Genomic DNA, 17330 nt, shown 5'->3' with positions numbered 1-17330 from the left:
CCTGCTGAACTTACATTTAGACGGTAATGATGTCATTTTGTTTGAAGGGGAAAGTTTTCCCATTATAGTGGCCTCTCAAGTCCATATGTTAAGAGTTAATAGTTAACTGAAAGACTTTCTGTACAATCAGTAGCAGATCCACCTGGCAGGTCGGAAAGTGCCGGGGAATGGGTTTTGCCTTGGTGTTATTCCATCTGTGCAGCATGAATTAACTCGTCCATTGCTGTCCGTGCCCTCAGTTTTAGTTCTCCCATGTGACGAGGACACTTGCACACAACAGTTGCTCTCTCGTTCTGTCTGCAGGGACACACTTGAAGTAAACAGTCTTCTTCTCACGCCAGTCACTGACCACTCATTTCTATGGAAGGGGGTGCTTAGCCCCCCTTCCGTGCCTATTAAGCAGGCATGCGATGGGATAGAGGAGGCTGGACTAGGGAAGAAATAGCCGGGCACTGTTGACGGAAAAGATCTTGGCAGGGTGTGTGTTGTGACTGATTCTGTGGCTTTCAGAGGAATTTCCTACAGACTACACTAACCATTAACATGTCTTTCCTCTCAGAACTGGGAAAACAGAGGATCCGTCCAGAACAAGACTGCCCAGATGACAATGGAAGTGTGTTGGCCAGGGGAGAGCTTCTTTAAGGTAAGGGGAAACCTTGCGTTCTTTACTACTTGTGAATGAGCAGCTGGTGCACAGAAGGCTCCTCGCACACTCGAAGCTATCAGCTGCTGCAGGAACACAGGCTCTGTGTGAGCTTTCAAATGCTCCGGTAAGTTTTCAGGCTGTAGAATGGACTTTTTGCAGTTTTACATACAGTACATTACTCATTATAATTTTATTGCCATCAGATTTTGTTTTAATTATTTTCTGGCGTATTTAATTGAATAAACAGAAGTGGGAATTCATAGAAGCTAAAACCTTAAAAGTGCATTCAAGTACCCCAACTATTAACAACAAATGTACCTTATTTGTGTATCACTTGGCTGTAGCTCCTCAAATATCTGTGAATTAATGCTGACGCTGTTCTTCCTTCTGGAGGGTGACTACTTTTGTTCCCCATAGTCCCTGTGTGTGTTGTAAAGTAGTCACCGCTCCAAGCTCACTCCTGTGATGGACTACAATCCCACGTTTAGTTTACTAATTTGTATTGAGATTGTAGTCCATTACAGGAGTGAGCATGGAGTGGTGACTACTTTACAACACACACAGGGACCATGGGGAACAAAAGTAGCCACCCTCCAGAAGTAAGGACAGTCTCAGCACTAATTCACAGATGATTTAAGGATCTACAGCCGAGTGATACACAAATAAAATAAACATTTTCTTAATAGTTAAGGTACTTGAATGTATTTTTAAGATTTAACTCCTGAGTTTAATGTCACTTTAAGCTGAACCCTCTAAAGGGGAAAGTCATTTTGAGGACCATAGTAAGTAAAGACTTGTAGTGCTTAGGTAGGGTGATGGGGCGCAACATGTTCCTCTGACCTGAAAGAAGTATGGAATATGTGAAGACAGAATTCCTGAGATCTCTGCTTTCTTTTAGGTCGGTATTTGGGAAGTATTGAAGCAAATGAATTGGCATGACAGCCAGGCAGCATGCATTTTCAGCAGCATCGGTCCACATCTGACCATTTAGCCTTCACATAGTCGTGCATGTTAACATGCTGTGAGTGGTAGTGACAGGCAGAGACGAGTGAAACTGGAGTGTATCACTGCAATTATTTAAAGAACAACAGGATATTGCCCAATAATTTTGGTCAATATCTGTTTCTGTCTGACTTCTCATGTAAGCTTGCTAATTATGACGTGATTGGTTGTATCACCCAAGACTGCAAGCCTACATAGGGTTAAAGAACAGTGGTTTGTTCACACGTAGGTATCAAATATCTGCTTCACTGAGTAGTCTGAGAGCTCAAAGTTGAGTTTTGTTTTTTTAAATCACGTCATTTTTGAGGAGCCCATTCGAGGCTAAAGGTGACCCAGCCAGTGCTGTATATATGTAACCTTTGGACCCTATAAGTTGAATGTGCGGTGAACAATCTATTTTATGACCAGTGTAGACCTTCTTTGTGATTGTTGACGGCTGTCAATCAGAAAGTGAAGCCTGCCCGTGCACAGTCTGCACTCCTGCTGTGAAGGAGGTCATGCAGGTGTCATGTTTTGCAGGGCTCATGAATAGGATCTCACCCCAGCCAGGAGCAGCGTAATTAGTCACTTCAGTAGGAATAACAGGTTTTATAACAGGTGAGACCAGCATTTAAAGGCAGCAGGGCCTTAGATCTCACTCTGTAGATATAGAGCTATGGGGCTGTAGACACAGGAATGCATAGGGCCCTAGGCACACTCACATCACCAGGAAGTACACTGCTATTTTTCAGGAGGGATCTCAGACAAAAGGTACATTTCTCAGGGTACTGTTTAAGCACAGTTAACATTTCTTAATTTTCCCTTTCAAATCTTCACTTTTTTGAGTCCATTTTAATACCATAACAAACAAAAAAGGCACGGGTATATATTCATTTGAAAATGGCATTATAAAAGGACTACATTAAACACTGCTGCATTTGCTTGAATGATACGTTTTCTAAATCTACATTCTACTTTCTCTACCATCTGTATTCTTGGGCTGTTGGTATTAAAGACTCAAAGGACAATATTTTAGGGCTTCTGAACTAGAGCAGTGGTTTATTTAGGCACCTGCTATTTTCGTCAGTTTAATTTTCCCATCAATTTTCCAAGTCAAGCTTGGAAGCTTATAAGCTTTTCCCTTTGCTGCAGATTTGTACAAAGCAAAACCACATGTGGAAATGTATGTGTTCTAAGCTTGGCTCTCTGTTGGAGCACACTGCTATAGGACAAATTATGGGCTATGTAACACACTGTAGCCTCTTTTCCTTTACAGTCCCTACAATTTAGTCCAGTGCCAGTAAGGAAAATGTTTACATTCAATGGCACCTGGTAAAAAGTGAATGTGCTTACAGTTGGAATGATTGTGTTTTCTGTATGAAAGTCATTGGGTCAGCTTAAAAAAAAACCATTTTCTCCTATAGTTAAAATATAACGCAATGCTAATAACTTCACCCTTGTTTTAGAGTGGTGAAGGTTTAGGATCTTTGTTCGATTTTTTTGTTGTTGTTTTGGTGACATTTTCACTCACTTCCTGTCCTGATGACAACATTGTCATAGGGACAGGAAGTGATTAGCAATTTTTATCCAAAATGCAAACAGCAATTAAAAGCTAAGTGAGGGTCTGGTCTCCCCCCTCTAAAACATATTGCTGTTGTATCAGTGTTAGAAAGAGTTCCTTTTATCTCGGTGTCAGTTACAACATTTTCAGCAAGACAGGATGTAAGAATAATTCTCCCTAACAAGGCAACATAGTTTACAACAGAAGCACTGAAGTTTTTCAAGCTGTTCTTTCAGCAGCTCAGCTCTCTCTGCTTCCCCCCTCCCAGTAGTGACTCAGCTCCCATTAATGACTTGGAATTCTTCAGGCTTTAAATCTTGAATGCAAACACTGATCTGTGCTCTGGGAGGGGAGAGCAGGGAGAGCTGAACTGTTTGAGAAGTAGGACTTCAGTGCTTCTGCTGTATGCACTACTTTTTTCACCGCACTACAACACACTTTATCGTGATTCCACCTGTTGTACGGCAACGCACACCCGCCAGGAGGTGTGTTGGGATCCCATGTAGAATTAATCACAATTCTCCTTTACACCGTGCATGTAGTACCATGCACTGTGCGATAACTCAACAAATTCCATGTGTTAAGCGCAATGCTATAGTGTGAATGGGCTTTCACAGTCTCTCTTTTCAGGCACAGACACTTGATGAGAATTTTATATTGGAATTAGAGCTGCAGCTAACGATTATTTTCAAAATCGATTAGTTGGACGATTATTAAGTTCGATTAATCGGATAAAAAAATTAAATACATTTAAAAAAATGGCTCCAGTGATGGACTACTAGTTTGTATTGAGATTGTAGTCCATCACAGGAGCAAGCTTGGAGCGGTGGAAGTAAAGAAAAGGAAAAAACAAGTGTGGTGTGCAATATAGTGAAATGAAAAGGTGTAAAATTATACAGCAATTAATGTAGAATGGCACCGCTTTTTAAGGACTACAAAACCAAGCAATAGTACATTATACAGCACAATGCAGAATACCACCAGCTATAGAGGAGTACAACAAATCCCAGCAATAGTACATTATAGCTGGTAGTATTCTGCATTGTGCTGTATAATGTACTATTGCTGGGTGTTGTAGTCCTCTATAGCTAGTGGTATTCTGCATTGCGCTGTATAATGTATTATTGCTGGGATTTGTTGTACTCGTCTATAGCTGGTGGTATTCCGCATTGCGCTGTATAATATATTATTCCTTGATTTGTAGTCCTCCATACAGCGCAATGCAGAATACCACCAGCTACAAAGGAATACAACAAATCCCAGCAATACATTATACATACAGTGTACAATGTATTGCTGGGATTTGTATTCCTCTATAGCTGATCTAATAAACATCACAATGTACCATCAGGTATAGAGTAATACAAATCCCAGCAATACATTATAGAGCACCATGTGTGGGAAAGTGCAGGCTTACCTGAGCAGTCTTCCAGCAACTTGTTTCTGAGATCGGGCCTATTGTCATTCCCTCACGCCTGCTCCTCCTTACTTCTTCTCCCCGCGCACCTGTGCCGATCGTGGATTTGGGCGAGCACTGAGCGTGAGGCGGGAGGAGGTGTGGATGTGGGCGGGCCTGGCAGCGGCGAGCGTGAGGTGGGGAGGAGGTGTGGCGTGCAGCGTGTGTGGAGCCGTGAACAGGGCCAACCAATCGGAAGCCGATTAATCGATTATTGAAAAAGTTGACAACTTTTTCAATAATCGATTATGTCGATTAGTTGTTGCAGCCCTAATTGGAATTACCACTCATTCGGCTTTTGGGCTGAACAGAAAAAACCTAAAACATTCCTCCATCCACACTTAACGGTGTGGAGCGTGGAAAGTATTGAAAACAATTGGATTAGTATGGAAATGGAACAATTTTCAGGAGAGGTCGCTTCCTCTTATCACAAGGTTCCCTTAAATTTAGAAACGGAACCTTTTATTGCATAAAACAAGAAAGTTAGTTGTTTTTTGGGGGTATCTTTACATGCAATGTAACCTAAATATATATACAAACAAGTGATAGGCTTTAGATTGTGATGTAAAAAGTGTATAAATGGGGAACGAGACATTTAGGGCAGTTTACAGTACTGTCAAATTTAACAATATGTGTTCCTTTATATTTACCATTTATATTCTATTATGTTTGTAGTTACTTTTTGCAGCTAGTAAGCTTGAGGCAATCTATCAGCATTTCTGAAAGCTTCCTGAATATCAGATCACATGACTCACCCACAACACCCCCCTATTTGTATGACTCAGAGGAGGGACACACCCCTCTCCCAATAACCAATAAGTGGGCAGACAGTACTGGACTCTTGTTTTTTCCCCCCCCAAAATTAAATAATTATTTTAGAAAATCAGTAAATCATAACGTTGGCAAGTGGTTTTTGATATTTATGGGTAGAGTAAGGAATGATTAAACCCCCTCATATTTACCATCACTTTTTCACCCAGGGACACTGGTTGCTAAGGGCTTGCTCACACCTAATCCAGTGCGTTCCAGAACGGTCAGTGGCTGGAATGCACTGGTTCACATAATGTAAGTCTCCTGCATTCTGGGGCGGGAGGGCACGTGGCGGTGCCATTCAAGCCAATGGCACCGCAGCCACGCCTCTCACCTGCAGTGTGATCGCCAGCACCAGAACGCGTGGGACAGCAATGCCCACGTTCCTGTCTGGTGCAATTGCAAAGAAAGCTTGCTCTATGCGATTTCAGCCATTAAACATGCTGGAACGCACTGGATTAGTGGTGAACAAGCTATAAGACAAATAGAGGGGGTTAAACCCTTAGCAGAGAAACAGCAGTGTAACTCTAAAGCCTCATACACACTAGAAACGACCGGCACGTACAGCTCCTGCGTGCACAGCCATATCGGGCAGCTCCTGGGAAGGACAGGTGCTGCGTGTGATTAGTACGCAGCCCCTGTCCTTCTCTACGGCAATATGAGGCCGTATGCCGCTCTACACGCACCTCAAGTGCAGGTCCGTACGGGTGCGGGGGTCCCGGCTCAGACGCAGACAGGATCCATCCTGTAAGCATACAATTTCAGACACCTGCACCCGCACGGACGTGTAGGGCCGCACGTTCCCATAGAGAAGGACGGGCTGCCCGATACGGCCGTGCACGCCGCACGGAGCTGTACGTGCCGGACGTTCCTTGTGTGAATGAGGCCTAACAGAGGTTCTGAACCTTCCTCACTCTATTTGAAACCTAAAAAAAGGTTTGGGCTAGATATGCATGTTTAACGTCATTTATACACTGAGTGGCCAGATTATTATGACCACCCCATCAGTACTCTTTGGTGAAATGTATCTGAACATCGGGCTCTAGAGCTGTCAAAACAAATAGCAGAGAGGTGAGTCACTGCTACCTCTCTGCTATTTTCAGCTGTCAAATACGGGATCGCAATGCGGTCCTGTATTTGCATGTAATGGCTTAATTCTTTCATTAATGAAAGGAAGAAGCTTTTACAAAAAGCTTAATTATTTCATTAATGAATGCCTCAATACTGAGGCATTCATTAATGACTGGTAACCGCTGATAATCAGCGGTTACCGGCATTACAAAGCCTGATATAACTCGTCACGTACAGTGTACGTGGCCAGTCATATAGGCACAAAGTGCCGGGACGTACACTGTACGTCTCCCGTCACGAAGGGGTTAAACACTTTAACAACAGCTGCTCCTGAACATTTAACGAATTCTGTTGTTTTGCAGATACTCGCTCCATGGCTCAGAGCGCCAACAATCATCCCACGTTCAAAGGCTGTTAAATCTCGTTGTTTACCCATATCTTCAGAAAAAAATAACTTCTACTGTGGTGGTAAACAACCTTCTTCCCTTTTTATAATGGTCTGGCCCTCTAGCAACTTCAGCGCAAAATTATAGCTAATTATAGCTAATTTGCCTACAAACGTCAGGTGGTCATAATAATCTGGCCACTCAGTGTATACTAGTGCAGGTATGGTACAGGAACTCAATATTTTAGACAGAATTGTTCTATTGAATGCAGTTTATATGTATTCATCCCTGCCAACTAGGCAGCCGCAGTCTGACACTCACACAGACTCATAATAAATAGGAGACTGCTCCAAAAGTACTCTGCTATAAATACAAATAGAGTTTGGCAATTTGGAATAATATGATCTATGCTTATGTATTGTATTATATGATATTATATAACTAAATGAATGTAATCTGTACTCACGTCATAACCACTCAGATTAGTGAAAAATGTTACTTTCAGCTGACAACCAAAATGTTTTTAGAAACATTTTATGATGAGGTTACGTAACTGATGAATTGTGGCCAGTCTGAGGTTGTAAATGTCCTTCAAGATGTTCTCACTCAGAGGAGCAATTCCTCATTATACTTGCATCAGAAAAGCAGAAGATTCCACAGAGCCTAGGCAGAAGCTGTGATTCATGCATGGAAGCCCATTTAATAAATGAGAAATTTGCACTCAAGCCTGTTCATTTCAAATACACAATAAGATTGGAAGAAGTAGACCATGCACTGAACGTTATTGGGCCGTACAGGCCAGGGTTGACTTTGGCTATTAACACAAGACTCATTTAACATTAATCACCTGGTTCTACAGGAGTAACTACAGTGTAAAAAAGAGGTCATGCAAGAACAGTTCAGTTCCGCGTTATATACATTACTGTTTCTTAACCTGGATTGCAGGTTGGCTGTCAATCGGATGCTAAAGATCAGAGCTCGGCTAACTGGTCACAAATATGTAATTAGTAGTACTAGACTGGGGTAGGGATGTTCAGATACCAAGTACCGAACTCGGTACAAGTACATGTACAGATACTTTTCCAGCTCCAAGACTAGACTAGAGAAAAATTCAAAAGTTAGGAGGCAGCTGTCCTTTGTAAGGAGCACACGGAGCTCCTGGGATTTGTACATCTCTGTTTTAATGCAATATTTATTTTATATAAATATATATAAGTGATGCACCGATACCATTTTTCCAAGTACTGATACTTGTCCAAGTACTCACAAATACGAGTACTGATACATTTTTGTTTATTGTCATGTGACAGTTTCTCTAAAACAATACAGACTAATGATTTCAGGACAGTGGTGGAGTGCCAGAGCCCGGTCCCAACTGCAACCCTGATAGTTCTCGTGATAATGCCAAGTATCGGCACTGTATCTGGACATCCCTAGACTGGGGCAGTGTGCTATAGGAATACAAGCTGTGCACATTTGTGAATCTGACTTAAAGCATATCTCAACATTGGGGTTCTTCCTCTTCTTGCCCGGTGTTGGGAGTTCTTAAATGATATAGCGACATCAGCGCCTTTCTCTGCAACATTCTCTTGTGAACCAAGGCCAGTGTGATGATGCACCCCCAGTGGGTGTGTCCCTACAGCCTAGGTAAGCAGAAAATTAATTAATTGATGCTGAAGAGGACCGGCAGCAAGATGCGGGATTACATACAACAGCCAACATTGCATTTTGCAGCATTTTTTTATTTTAAAGGAGAACTATGGGGTCAGTGTTTTTCCCCATAGTTCTCCTTAGGGTAACGGGAGGACACAAACTAGCGTCCTCCCGTTACCCTGAGCTCAGTTTCCGGACATGGTCCAGATATAAAAAAAAAATGCACATACATTAATGTGCATTTATAATTTTTTTGCCTTTGTGCCTGCAAAGCATTGCAGTGGCGATCATTGGCTCTTCCTCCCAGCCCCTCTCTGTACCGAGGTACAGACCTTCAGGTACAGGACGAAGGAATTATCAATGGACTACAAGTGGAATGACGTCACTGCACCTGTACTCCCTTGAGAGCTCTGAGTCCCTCTGGCGTGGTGGCCATACAAAAATCATGTGGCTTCACTTGCACAGCCATGACAGATTTAAAAAAAAGACAGAAGCCTGCGAGGAGAACAACCCCACGATTCAGGTAAGTGGTTGGGGGCTAGGATTTTCACAATGTTTCATGTTACATCCTGAATATGGTTGTAACATGTATAAATAGTCACCCGCTCACCAAGGTCCAACTTGTTGAGATGCCTGTATTCAGGCGCTAAACATACATGGTGACACACTGTCCACTAGTGCCACCATGTATGTTTTGCGCCTGTATAAAGGCGTATCAAAAAGTTGGACCTTGGTGTGCGGGTGACTATTTTATACATTTGGACTAACATCGCCCCATCCGCAGGTCATACCAGCACCCATCTTATTTTATAGGGATTCCAGTCTGGAGTGTGATGGGATATACTCTAACATGAAACATGGTTTAAAAAGTGGAGTTATTCTTTAAAATCTACTGGCCACGGCAGTAAGAAAATATTTTAGTTTGATAATGCTTATGAATTAATATCAGGGGCATCTTAGTGTAATGTTAGAATTGCACAGAGGGCAAGGGAGTGCCTGATTCATGGGGAAATTGGGCACTCAGAATGCGACCTTCTGACATTTTCTTTTCACTAATACCTCAACCCCCTTTCCTTTTAAATGTAAAGAGCACTACTTTAACAACTGTTCCACCTCTTGAACATGGGACTGACAGCCGGGCACCTGTTCTCCCTGAACAATGAACCTCACTTGTGCCTTATATGACAAAGTGTGAACTGCACAAATGGCATGCTTTTGTCAACATTGCAACTCATGTCATCTTGACACCCCTGTGTTGCCAATTAACTGTCCAGGCTTTTAGCACCAAGCACTATGAGCAGCTGAAATAATTTGTGTACACAGCTTGACCCCTGGAGATTCCGAGATTAGAGACCCCTATTGGTCAAAACTTGGGGATAAATGTGGGAGCTTTCTGCTTTCTTGTTTAAAAGCGGAAAACCCCTTTTAAGACAAGTGATAATATACAGTGGTATGAAATAAGCCAGACTTATACATTTCCATCACTGCATTCAAAATAAACCAACAGTTTCATATCCTGCCAATCGGTTTCAGCCACTTTCAGAATGTGCAAAATAAAAACATGACACACGACAGTCTTGACACGGTTTCAGATTTGGCAGGTTTGATGCTGCAGGCAATTTAATTATTTTTACAACTAACATTATTTTTTTCTAAGTGGCTTCAAAGGTTCCTCAGCTTCAGCTTGATCTGCCAAGACTGTATTCCTTTGTTGTGTAGCGGAATATTCCTGGGTGCATGCTGAGAGTTCGGTAGATCATCCGAGGACATGGCTGTGCACCGGAGGATGTTGGTATCACGCCCTGTGTGCCTTGCTGCTCGCATTACAAATAAAATACTCCTCTCATTCATCGTATTCTGAGATGGATCTTTTTTTTTTATACCATAGAGTGAAATCTGGGACATAAAAATGTGATTGGATAACCTGTACTTAAAACAGAGGTGGTCAGCTTGGTCCCGAACACTTCCAGAGGGCCACACAATAGCAGCGTGTTTTCTTGCGTTGAGGTACAGTACATTGCATCAATTTCGGCAGCCCATTCGAAACAAACAGACAGTAATACACCTTAATGCCTGAAATTGTCACCCCCACACACTGAACAGAAAGTTGGAATAAAATAAACCCCATCTTTGGAGGCCGTGGCCTTAATCAAAACCCCCAGCATTGTTGTCAGTGGATGTAATAATAACCCCCAGCATTGTTGTCAGTGGATGTAATGTTAACCCCCAGCATTGTTGTCAGTGGATGTAATAATAACCCCCAGCATTGTTGACAGTGGGTGTAATAATTACCCATAGTATTAGGGTCAGAAGCCGCAATCATGAACTCCACATTGGTATCATGGGTTTCAATAAAAACCCACAGCACTGGTGTCAGTGATAGTACTATTAACCCTCCCCTCCCCCCACGCATTGGTAGTCAGTGGCAGTGTTTTGAAATACTCCCAGCCTCCCCACATTTGTGATCATTGGCAGAGTTTTTCAACCCCCTCCTCCCCTCAGACTGGTGGTCAGTGGTAGTGTTTATTAACCCCTCTAAGTTGGTGGTCAGTGGCAGTGTTTTCAAATCCCCCTTACCCCCACATTAGTAGACAGTGGTAGTGTTTTTTTAACACCCCCTTGTTTTGGCGGTCAGTGGCAGTGAAATTAACTTAACCTCCTGCATTGATGGTCAGTGTTTTTAATCCCCCCCCCATCCCTCTCACCCTTCCCTCCTGGTCAATGGCAATGAAATCTAATCCCCTAGCATTCGGGATTACTTAGCTGATCATATGTTTCCGCACAATCAACATAAACCGGTACATATTCATGTCTTTACATCTCCATGATGGTGTTGCATGAAACTCTACCATGCTTCACTATTTCCTGCAGATAGTCACCCATGTGCTATTTCCAGCCCTTCAGTGGACACACTGCCTTCTGCTGGAGCCAGATATTTCGAATTTTGACTCACTAGCCGTACACCCTAGTCCTTGTGGTTACATGCACAAGTGAATAGTTTGGCTTTCTTCCCACCTTGGAAGATTGGCTTGTTGGTCGCAACTCATCCCCGAACCACTTCTGGTAAAATGTTGCCATGCTGTGGATAGATATAACAGGGTCACAGTGGTTTCTGATAGTTCTGTGCTGGACCCGTTCTGCTTAGGAAGGGAAGTAAGCTTAATATGTTTTTATGCTACTGCACTCAGCTTCTGTAGCTAACCAGTGTGTTGCCGGTCTTCAACCTTACTGGTTTGTGCGTCTGCAAAAGAGCTTGAACAGCACATTCGGAAACATGTGTCGGCCACAAATTTCTGCCTGGGGCCTTGATGATGCAGTTTAACAAATACAGTTAAAAATGTCCTTTTGTATCATTTTATTTTTGGTGTTACCTCCATAAGGGATACAGTAGAAAAGAACTGCTTCCAGCTGGCCAATTCAGTATCCCTTATGGTTATTGCATCTTTGCTTCTGCTATAAGCTTATGGTTTCTTCAGTGACCATGAACTTATAGTAGATGTGTTCCCCAGACACTGCTGCGTAAAAGAATAACTGCCATCAGTGGCTGAAAAGCCGCTCATTCTGTACACCTGCAGTGTGTGCTCCTGTGTCCTCTTCGATCCCTGCTGGTCTCCTGTACCTCCATGTGTTCTCCCATCCGTCCATGTCCCATGACCCTCCTGTGTCCAATGATCTCTCTGCCACCCTCCTGTCTGTGTTGGCTTCTCTCCCTCACCACAACATCTATCCCCCCTTCCCCTGTCAGTGGCTGCAGTCAAATTGGGGGGGGGCATTGATGCATTTAGGATGTGAGCAGGGGTTTATCTCCTGTGTTCATTTATAACAGAAGAGATAGTAAACATGAGTAACATGTTCATTATGTCCTCAGTTCGGGTCTTGTACTGAGCATTTTGGTGTTCATTACTCATTGCATATTTGCAGAGAAGGAGTTTGAGGATCCTGAAAGTGCTGGGCTTATTCACACCAGTGGGCATGTGTTGTGGTGTGCATAACAGCGCTGTGCACAGGCACTGCAGTGCATTGTTACAACACATCGCAGTGCTTGATTTTTTTTTTTCTTTTTTAAATTATATTTATTCAACTCTGTGCGTGGCGGCAAGTTGCGCGCTGTCACTTATCATTGAAACACATTTTATTGCATTGCATATCGCAGTGCAGCACACACATGGCACTGCAGATCAGGCATTACCATGATGCATAGGTGTGAGGCAAACCTCCAGATTTTAGCATAGGTTGATTATATACAGTGTTGAGTATCTTCAATTTTCACCATTTCGCAAAAAGGCACAATTTAAAATTTGTTAATTTATTAACTCAATACAGTTTTATCCTTAGATTTAGTAGACATTTTGTAAGTTTTTTTTTTTTTTTGTTAGTGTATTTTTATAGAAAAATATAATTTTGACAAATTATATGCATCTGTGCTTTCAGAAAATGTATGGTTTGAAAAGGGGGGTGGGGGTTTGGTTAAAAACTACAAGCTGTAAGTGAAAATGATGAAAAATTGCAAATATGGTCTGGCCACCTGAGATGAACGGTAGAGAGCAGGGCCTGGCAATGAAAGAGTTAATGCATGATCAAAGCCGACACTAATAGTTGTGCAGTCAGATAGAAATGTACTAACAATCTCCATTTTCATAATCTTATCTCTACTTCTGGTAGAGCAGTTGTGCAGTGTGTCTAAATAGGACTATACAGTCTGATAGGCTCCAGAGCCTGTGCTCTCAGCAATTTACATAGACCTGGTCAGATACATCCCCTCCCCTTCTCTGCATTATACAGTTGACCTGTGTCTGAGAATACCTGTGATAAGCATGGCTAATGGCTATCATAAAGCACTAGAGAGGGGGAGCAAACATTTATAACATGCAGGTGCACAGGACTATCCATTAAATTTATAAATAAAACTCATCAGATATTGTGGTGTCTTTAAGTGCCTGATACCTCTGCATTTGTGACAGCTCCCTGGGTAGCACAAGGACCCATAACACCTGCATATGGCCACAATGCCAACGGTGTTGCAAATTGTATTGTATTTGCAGCTCTGAGTTCACTCATCCTATATGGTCCTTAAAGCTAAACTCTAGGCAGATATTAATGTAATGCAGCGCTGTAATCAATAATACATAATAATTGTGTTATGTAATGCAAGCAGTATAAGTACCAGTCCTTGTACAGCAGAGCTGGAGTGTGAGAGAAGAAGCAGTACAAGGAGCCAATCAGTTCATGTGTTGACAAGGAGCATGCTGAAAGGAGGAGCGAGCAGAGTGGCAAAGAGATGAGCTCATCACTGTGCTGTTTCTCCTTTCACTGTCCAGTAAGCCAACAGACTTAAGATATCTGGCAGCAGAAAAAAATACTTTGTGGAAAATCTCTGTATTGAAGCTGAAGATTGCAACAAAAGCTGGTTTTGTTATTGTATCTTTTAACTGGATTTTCATTTGTATCATTTTATTTTTGGCTAGCGTTCTGCCTTACATTTTATAACCATTTACATACATGAGTATATGATCTTTATGAGGGAAGAAACACGCACAAAAAAAATCCCAAATTACGTTGTTTTTTGATTTGTATTCTTATATCAAGTTACTGCTTTGGGTTGTTTTACTGCGACATCACCATGCTATCTACTTAAAGGAGACCTAGACTTGAGCATCCTTATCTGTCACACGCTCTGCAGCTGATATTTTGCGCAGGCCCACTTTGCCATCCTTCCTGCAGTGCTGTGTGGCGCATAATATTGGAGGTGCAATCTATCACCAGGCAGGCCATACACCCCCTTCTCCTGATAATACCATCAGTATAGTCAGAGGCAGGAGTGGGCTGCTAGAATTCCTTATAGGCTCCTGGGAGGCTACAAAATGTTGTGTCAGAGTGCCCTGCTGCTTCTAATCAGGAATTATATACAGCTTGTCTTAACCATGGAACCTAAGGGTTCCTCCAGAGGATGCTAGGGTTTTTCTTTGAGCAGTGGCAGATTAATCTTTCATCTGATGGTGTCTGCATACTTCCATCAAAAACGTCCCTCTACAGTGCCAACTGTATACTGAGCATGCCAATAGAATGGGACAAGTTACCCTCAATTTAAGTGGGCAGTACATTGACCACCTATGTAATGAGCATTCTTCTCACTGACCACTAATTTGGCAGGGTGTTCTTTAACCCCTTCATGACTGAGGCCCTTTTTTCAATTTTTGCACCCATGTTATATTCCACATTTTAGGCCTGAAAATGACGTAAAACCCCTGCGGTCGGTCAGTGGGCATGTGTCCATCTGACCACCAATCTAAGGGGGCTCCTCTGTCACTGACTACCAATGTAAGGGAGCCTGTCTCTAATGACCACCGATGTAATGGGTGCTCTTCTCCAATGTCCACCAATTCAAGGGAGCCTGTCTTCACTGGCCACCAATGTAAAGGGTGCTCTTTTCCAATGTCTACCTATGTAAGGGAGACTGTCTCCTCTGACTACCAATGTGTAAGGGAGCCTGTCTCTAATGGCCACCAATGTAATGGGTGCTCTTCTCCAATGTCCACCAGTGCAAGGAAGCCTGTCTTCACTGGCCACCAATGTAAAGGGTGCTCTTTTCCAATGTCCACCTATGTAGGGGTGCCTGTCTCCTCTGACCACCAATGTAAAGGGGGCTCTTCTCCTATGTCCACCAATGCAAGGTAGCCTGTCTCCACTGGCCACCAATGTAAAGGGGGCTCTTCTCCAATGTCCACCTATGTAAGGGAGACGGTCTCCTCTGACTACCAATGTAAAGGGTGCTTTCCCCAGTGCCAACCAATGTAAATGGGTAATTTTCCACTGACCATCAATATAAAGGGGCATTTCCCTATTGAATACTAATGTATGGGGTTTTTTCCCACTGGCCAACAATGTCAGGGGACTCTCCTCCACTGACCACCAATGTAAGGTTCTTTATCACAAACCACAACTGTAAGATGGCATTTCCCCATTGATCATCAATATGAGGTGACAGTGCAGTTTTCATTGTCCGCATTTCTTTTCTGGACATTATTATTCATTTCTTTTTATGATCATTACTAAAAATATTTTTTCTGATTGGGGTGTTATCTACTTGCTTTTCAAGTATTGTTGTATAGACATTTTGCATATTATCTTTTGTGAAGGTGCATATGAAGTTCATTACAAAGTGTTTACTGATCGCGTCTAGAATGTTTGACAGAATGATCTTCTAGAAGGAAGAAGTTGGGAAAATAAGAGAAGATACACATTGAGCCAAGCATAAACAAACGTTATGTGTCAATAGAAATAGTTCCGCGTGTTTATTTGAATTTGACTTCCTTTGTTATTCTTTGTGCCTATTTTGAGGTTTAGTTGGGGAGTTCACTTGAAGCCGGATGATATAAAGATCATTGTGAAAGCAAGACTTCAATAATGATCTTTTTAAATTACTTTTACTTTATTTTTAAGGGGTTTTTCTTGAAAGCAATATGTAATAATTTTAAAGGTGGCAAATAAACCCCATGAAACTGAGTGAGAATAAAATGAAAAACTTGTTCATTTCCCTTTCAATAGCCTTGTATCATCAGCCTAGCAGTTGTCTAGGGTAAAGGTGTATCAACATATATTTCTGATTTTGTAAAGATTTGCAATCATTTGCTCTACACGCTGCTCATACGTAATGTGTGTGCAAACCCGAAAAATTAACTTCTCTTACTTGCTATCAGGTGGTCAGTTAAATATACCATTCAAGTGTTTTGTGATATCTGTGATCTCAAGGAGACTAATCAGCTCCTCCAACCCCAGTTCTTCCCTTGAACAATGAAAAACCTACCTGCATGTTGTGGGAAGGGGGAACATATTCTGTAATTCAGCAAAAGACAACTGGTCAGGGCTGACACTCTTTCCTTGCAATTTCAATCCAGCAATGACACTGTGTTGTCCACCCACATTAGGAAATTAGGAGAAGTGCATTTCTGGCAGTGCTAATGTTATTTTTCAGTACTTGCAGGTCTACTGTACTTAGGTTTCTTAAGGATTAAACATGGGGAAATGGGCATGCATTGCAGAGAGATATTGCATATAATTTTTCCTGACATACACTCTATGGCCTTTTCAGTGATGCATATACAAGTAAAGGAAACCACATTCATGTAAACTATCTTATTAGTATGTGTTAATGTTTTAAAACCTTAATTATGTTTATTATTGGTAATTATAAGTCTGCATATGGTCACATATAGACCTCACTGGAAGCACACATGAAAGGGTGACAACGCAGAAGAACAATTAAAAGACAAAGCATAGTCACGCCTTAAAAGGAAGGACATTCATGGAAGGATTATAAGGTAGTATTTTAATGACTTCAGATTTAAAGCTGAACTCCAGGCAATCAGCTGGATATACAGGGGAAATAAGTACTGTATAGGGAAGCTGTTTTACCTTCAAAAGAATTGTTATTTCTGTCAAAACAGTAAAATCATGGCTGGCAGGGCAGAAGACTGAATTCATGTCCTGTCCCTCCTCCAACCTATGTATGAACAGTGAAGGAGAAGCAACACACCTACTGGCTCAACTCTTTGTCTCTCCTCCTATCAGTACTTCTTCATCTGAATCTCGATTGATTTCTACAGGAGGGCCATTCACTGTTGGGACAGAAAATAGGCAGATTTTCCTTAACCACTTGCTGTGCGGGTCAATTTCTTACTATTTGCACACATATGATAAAATATGAATTTTTGTCTAGAAAACAGCTTCAGAACCCCCCCCCCCCCCACAACAACACCTAAATTCAAC

The 17330-nt window shown here is 42.1% G+C and overlaps 1 protein-coding gene across 1 annotated transcript in view; it reads left to right on the top strand.

Moving 5' to 3' along the window:
* Positions 1 to 434: 434 nt before the first annotated feature.
* The window catches only part of RIN2 (Ras and Rab interactor 2), a 112311-nt gene continuing 95415 nt past the window's right edge, over positions 435 to 17330 (top strand). Inside the window, exons 1-2 of the mRNA XM_018559546.1 lie at positions 435 to 478; positions 560 to 643. Of these exons, the coding sequence (XP_018415048.1) occupies positions 602 to 643 (42 nt within the window). The 5' untranslated portion in view covers positions 435 to 478; positions 560 to 601. The remainder of the gene's footprint in view (positions 479 to 559; positions 644 to 17330) is intronic.

The sequence above is a fragment of the Nanorana parkeri genome, unplaced genomic scaffold (genome assembly GCF_000935625.1).
Source record: "Nanorana parkeri isolate BGI_ZX_2015 unplaced genomic scaffold, ASM93562v1 scaffold402, whole genome shotgun sequence".
Taxonomy (NCBI): domain Eukaryota; kingdom Metazoa; phylum Chordata; class Amphibia; order Anura; family Dicroglossidae; genus Nanorana; species Nanorana parkeri.
This window is presented reverse-complemented; position numbering and strand designations above follow the sequence as displayed.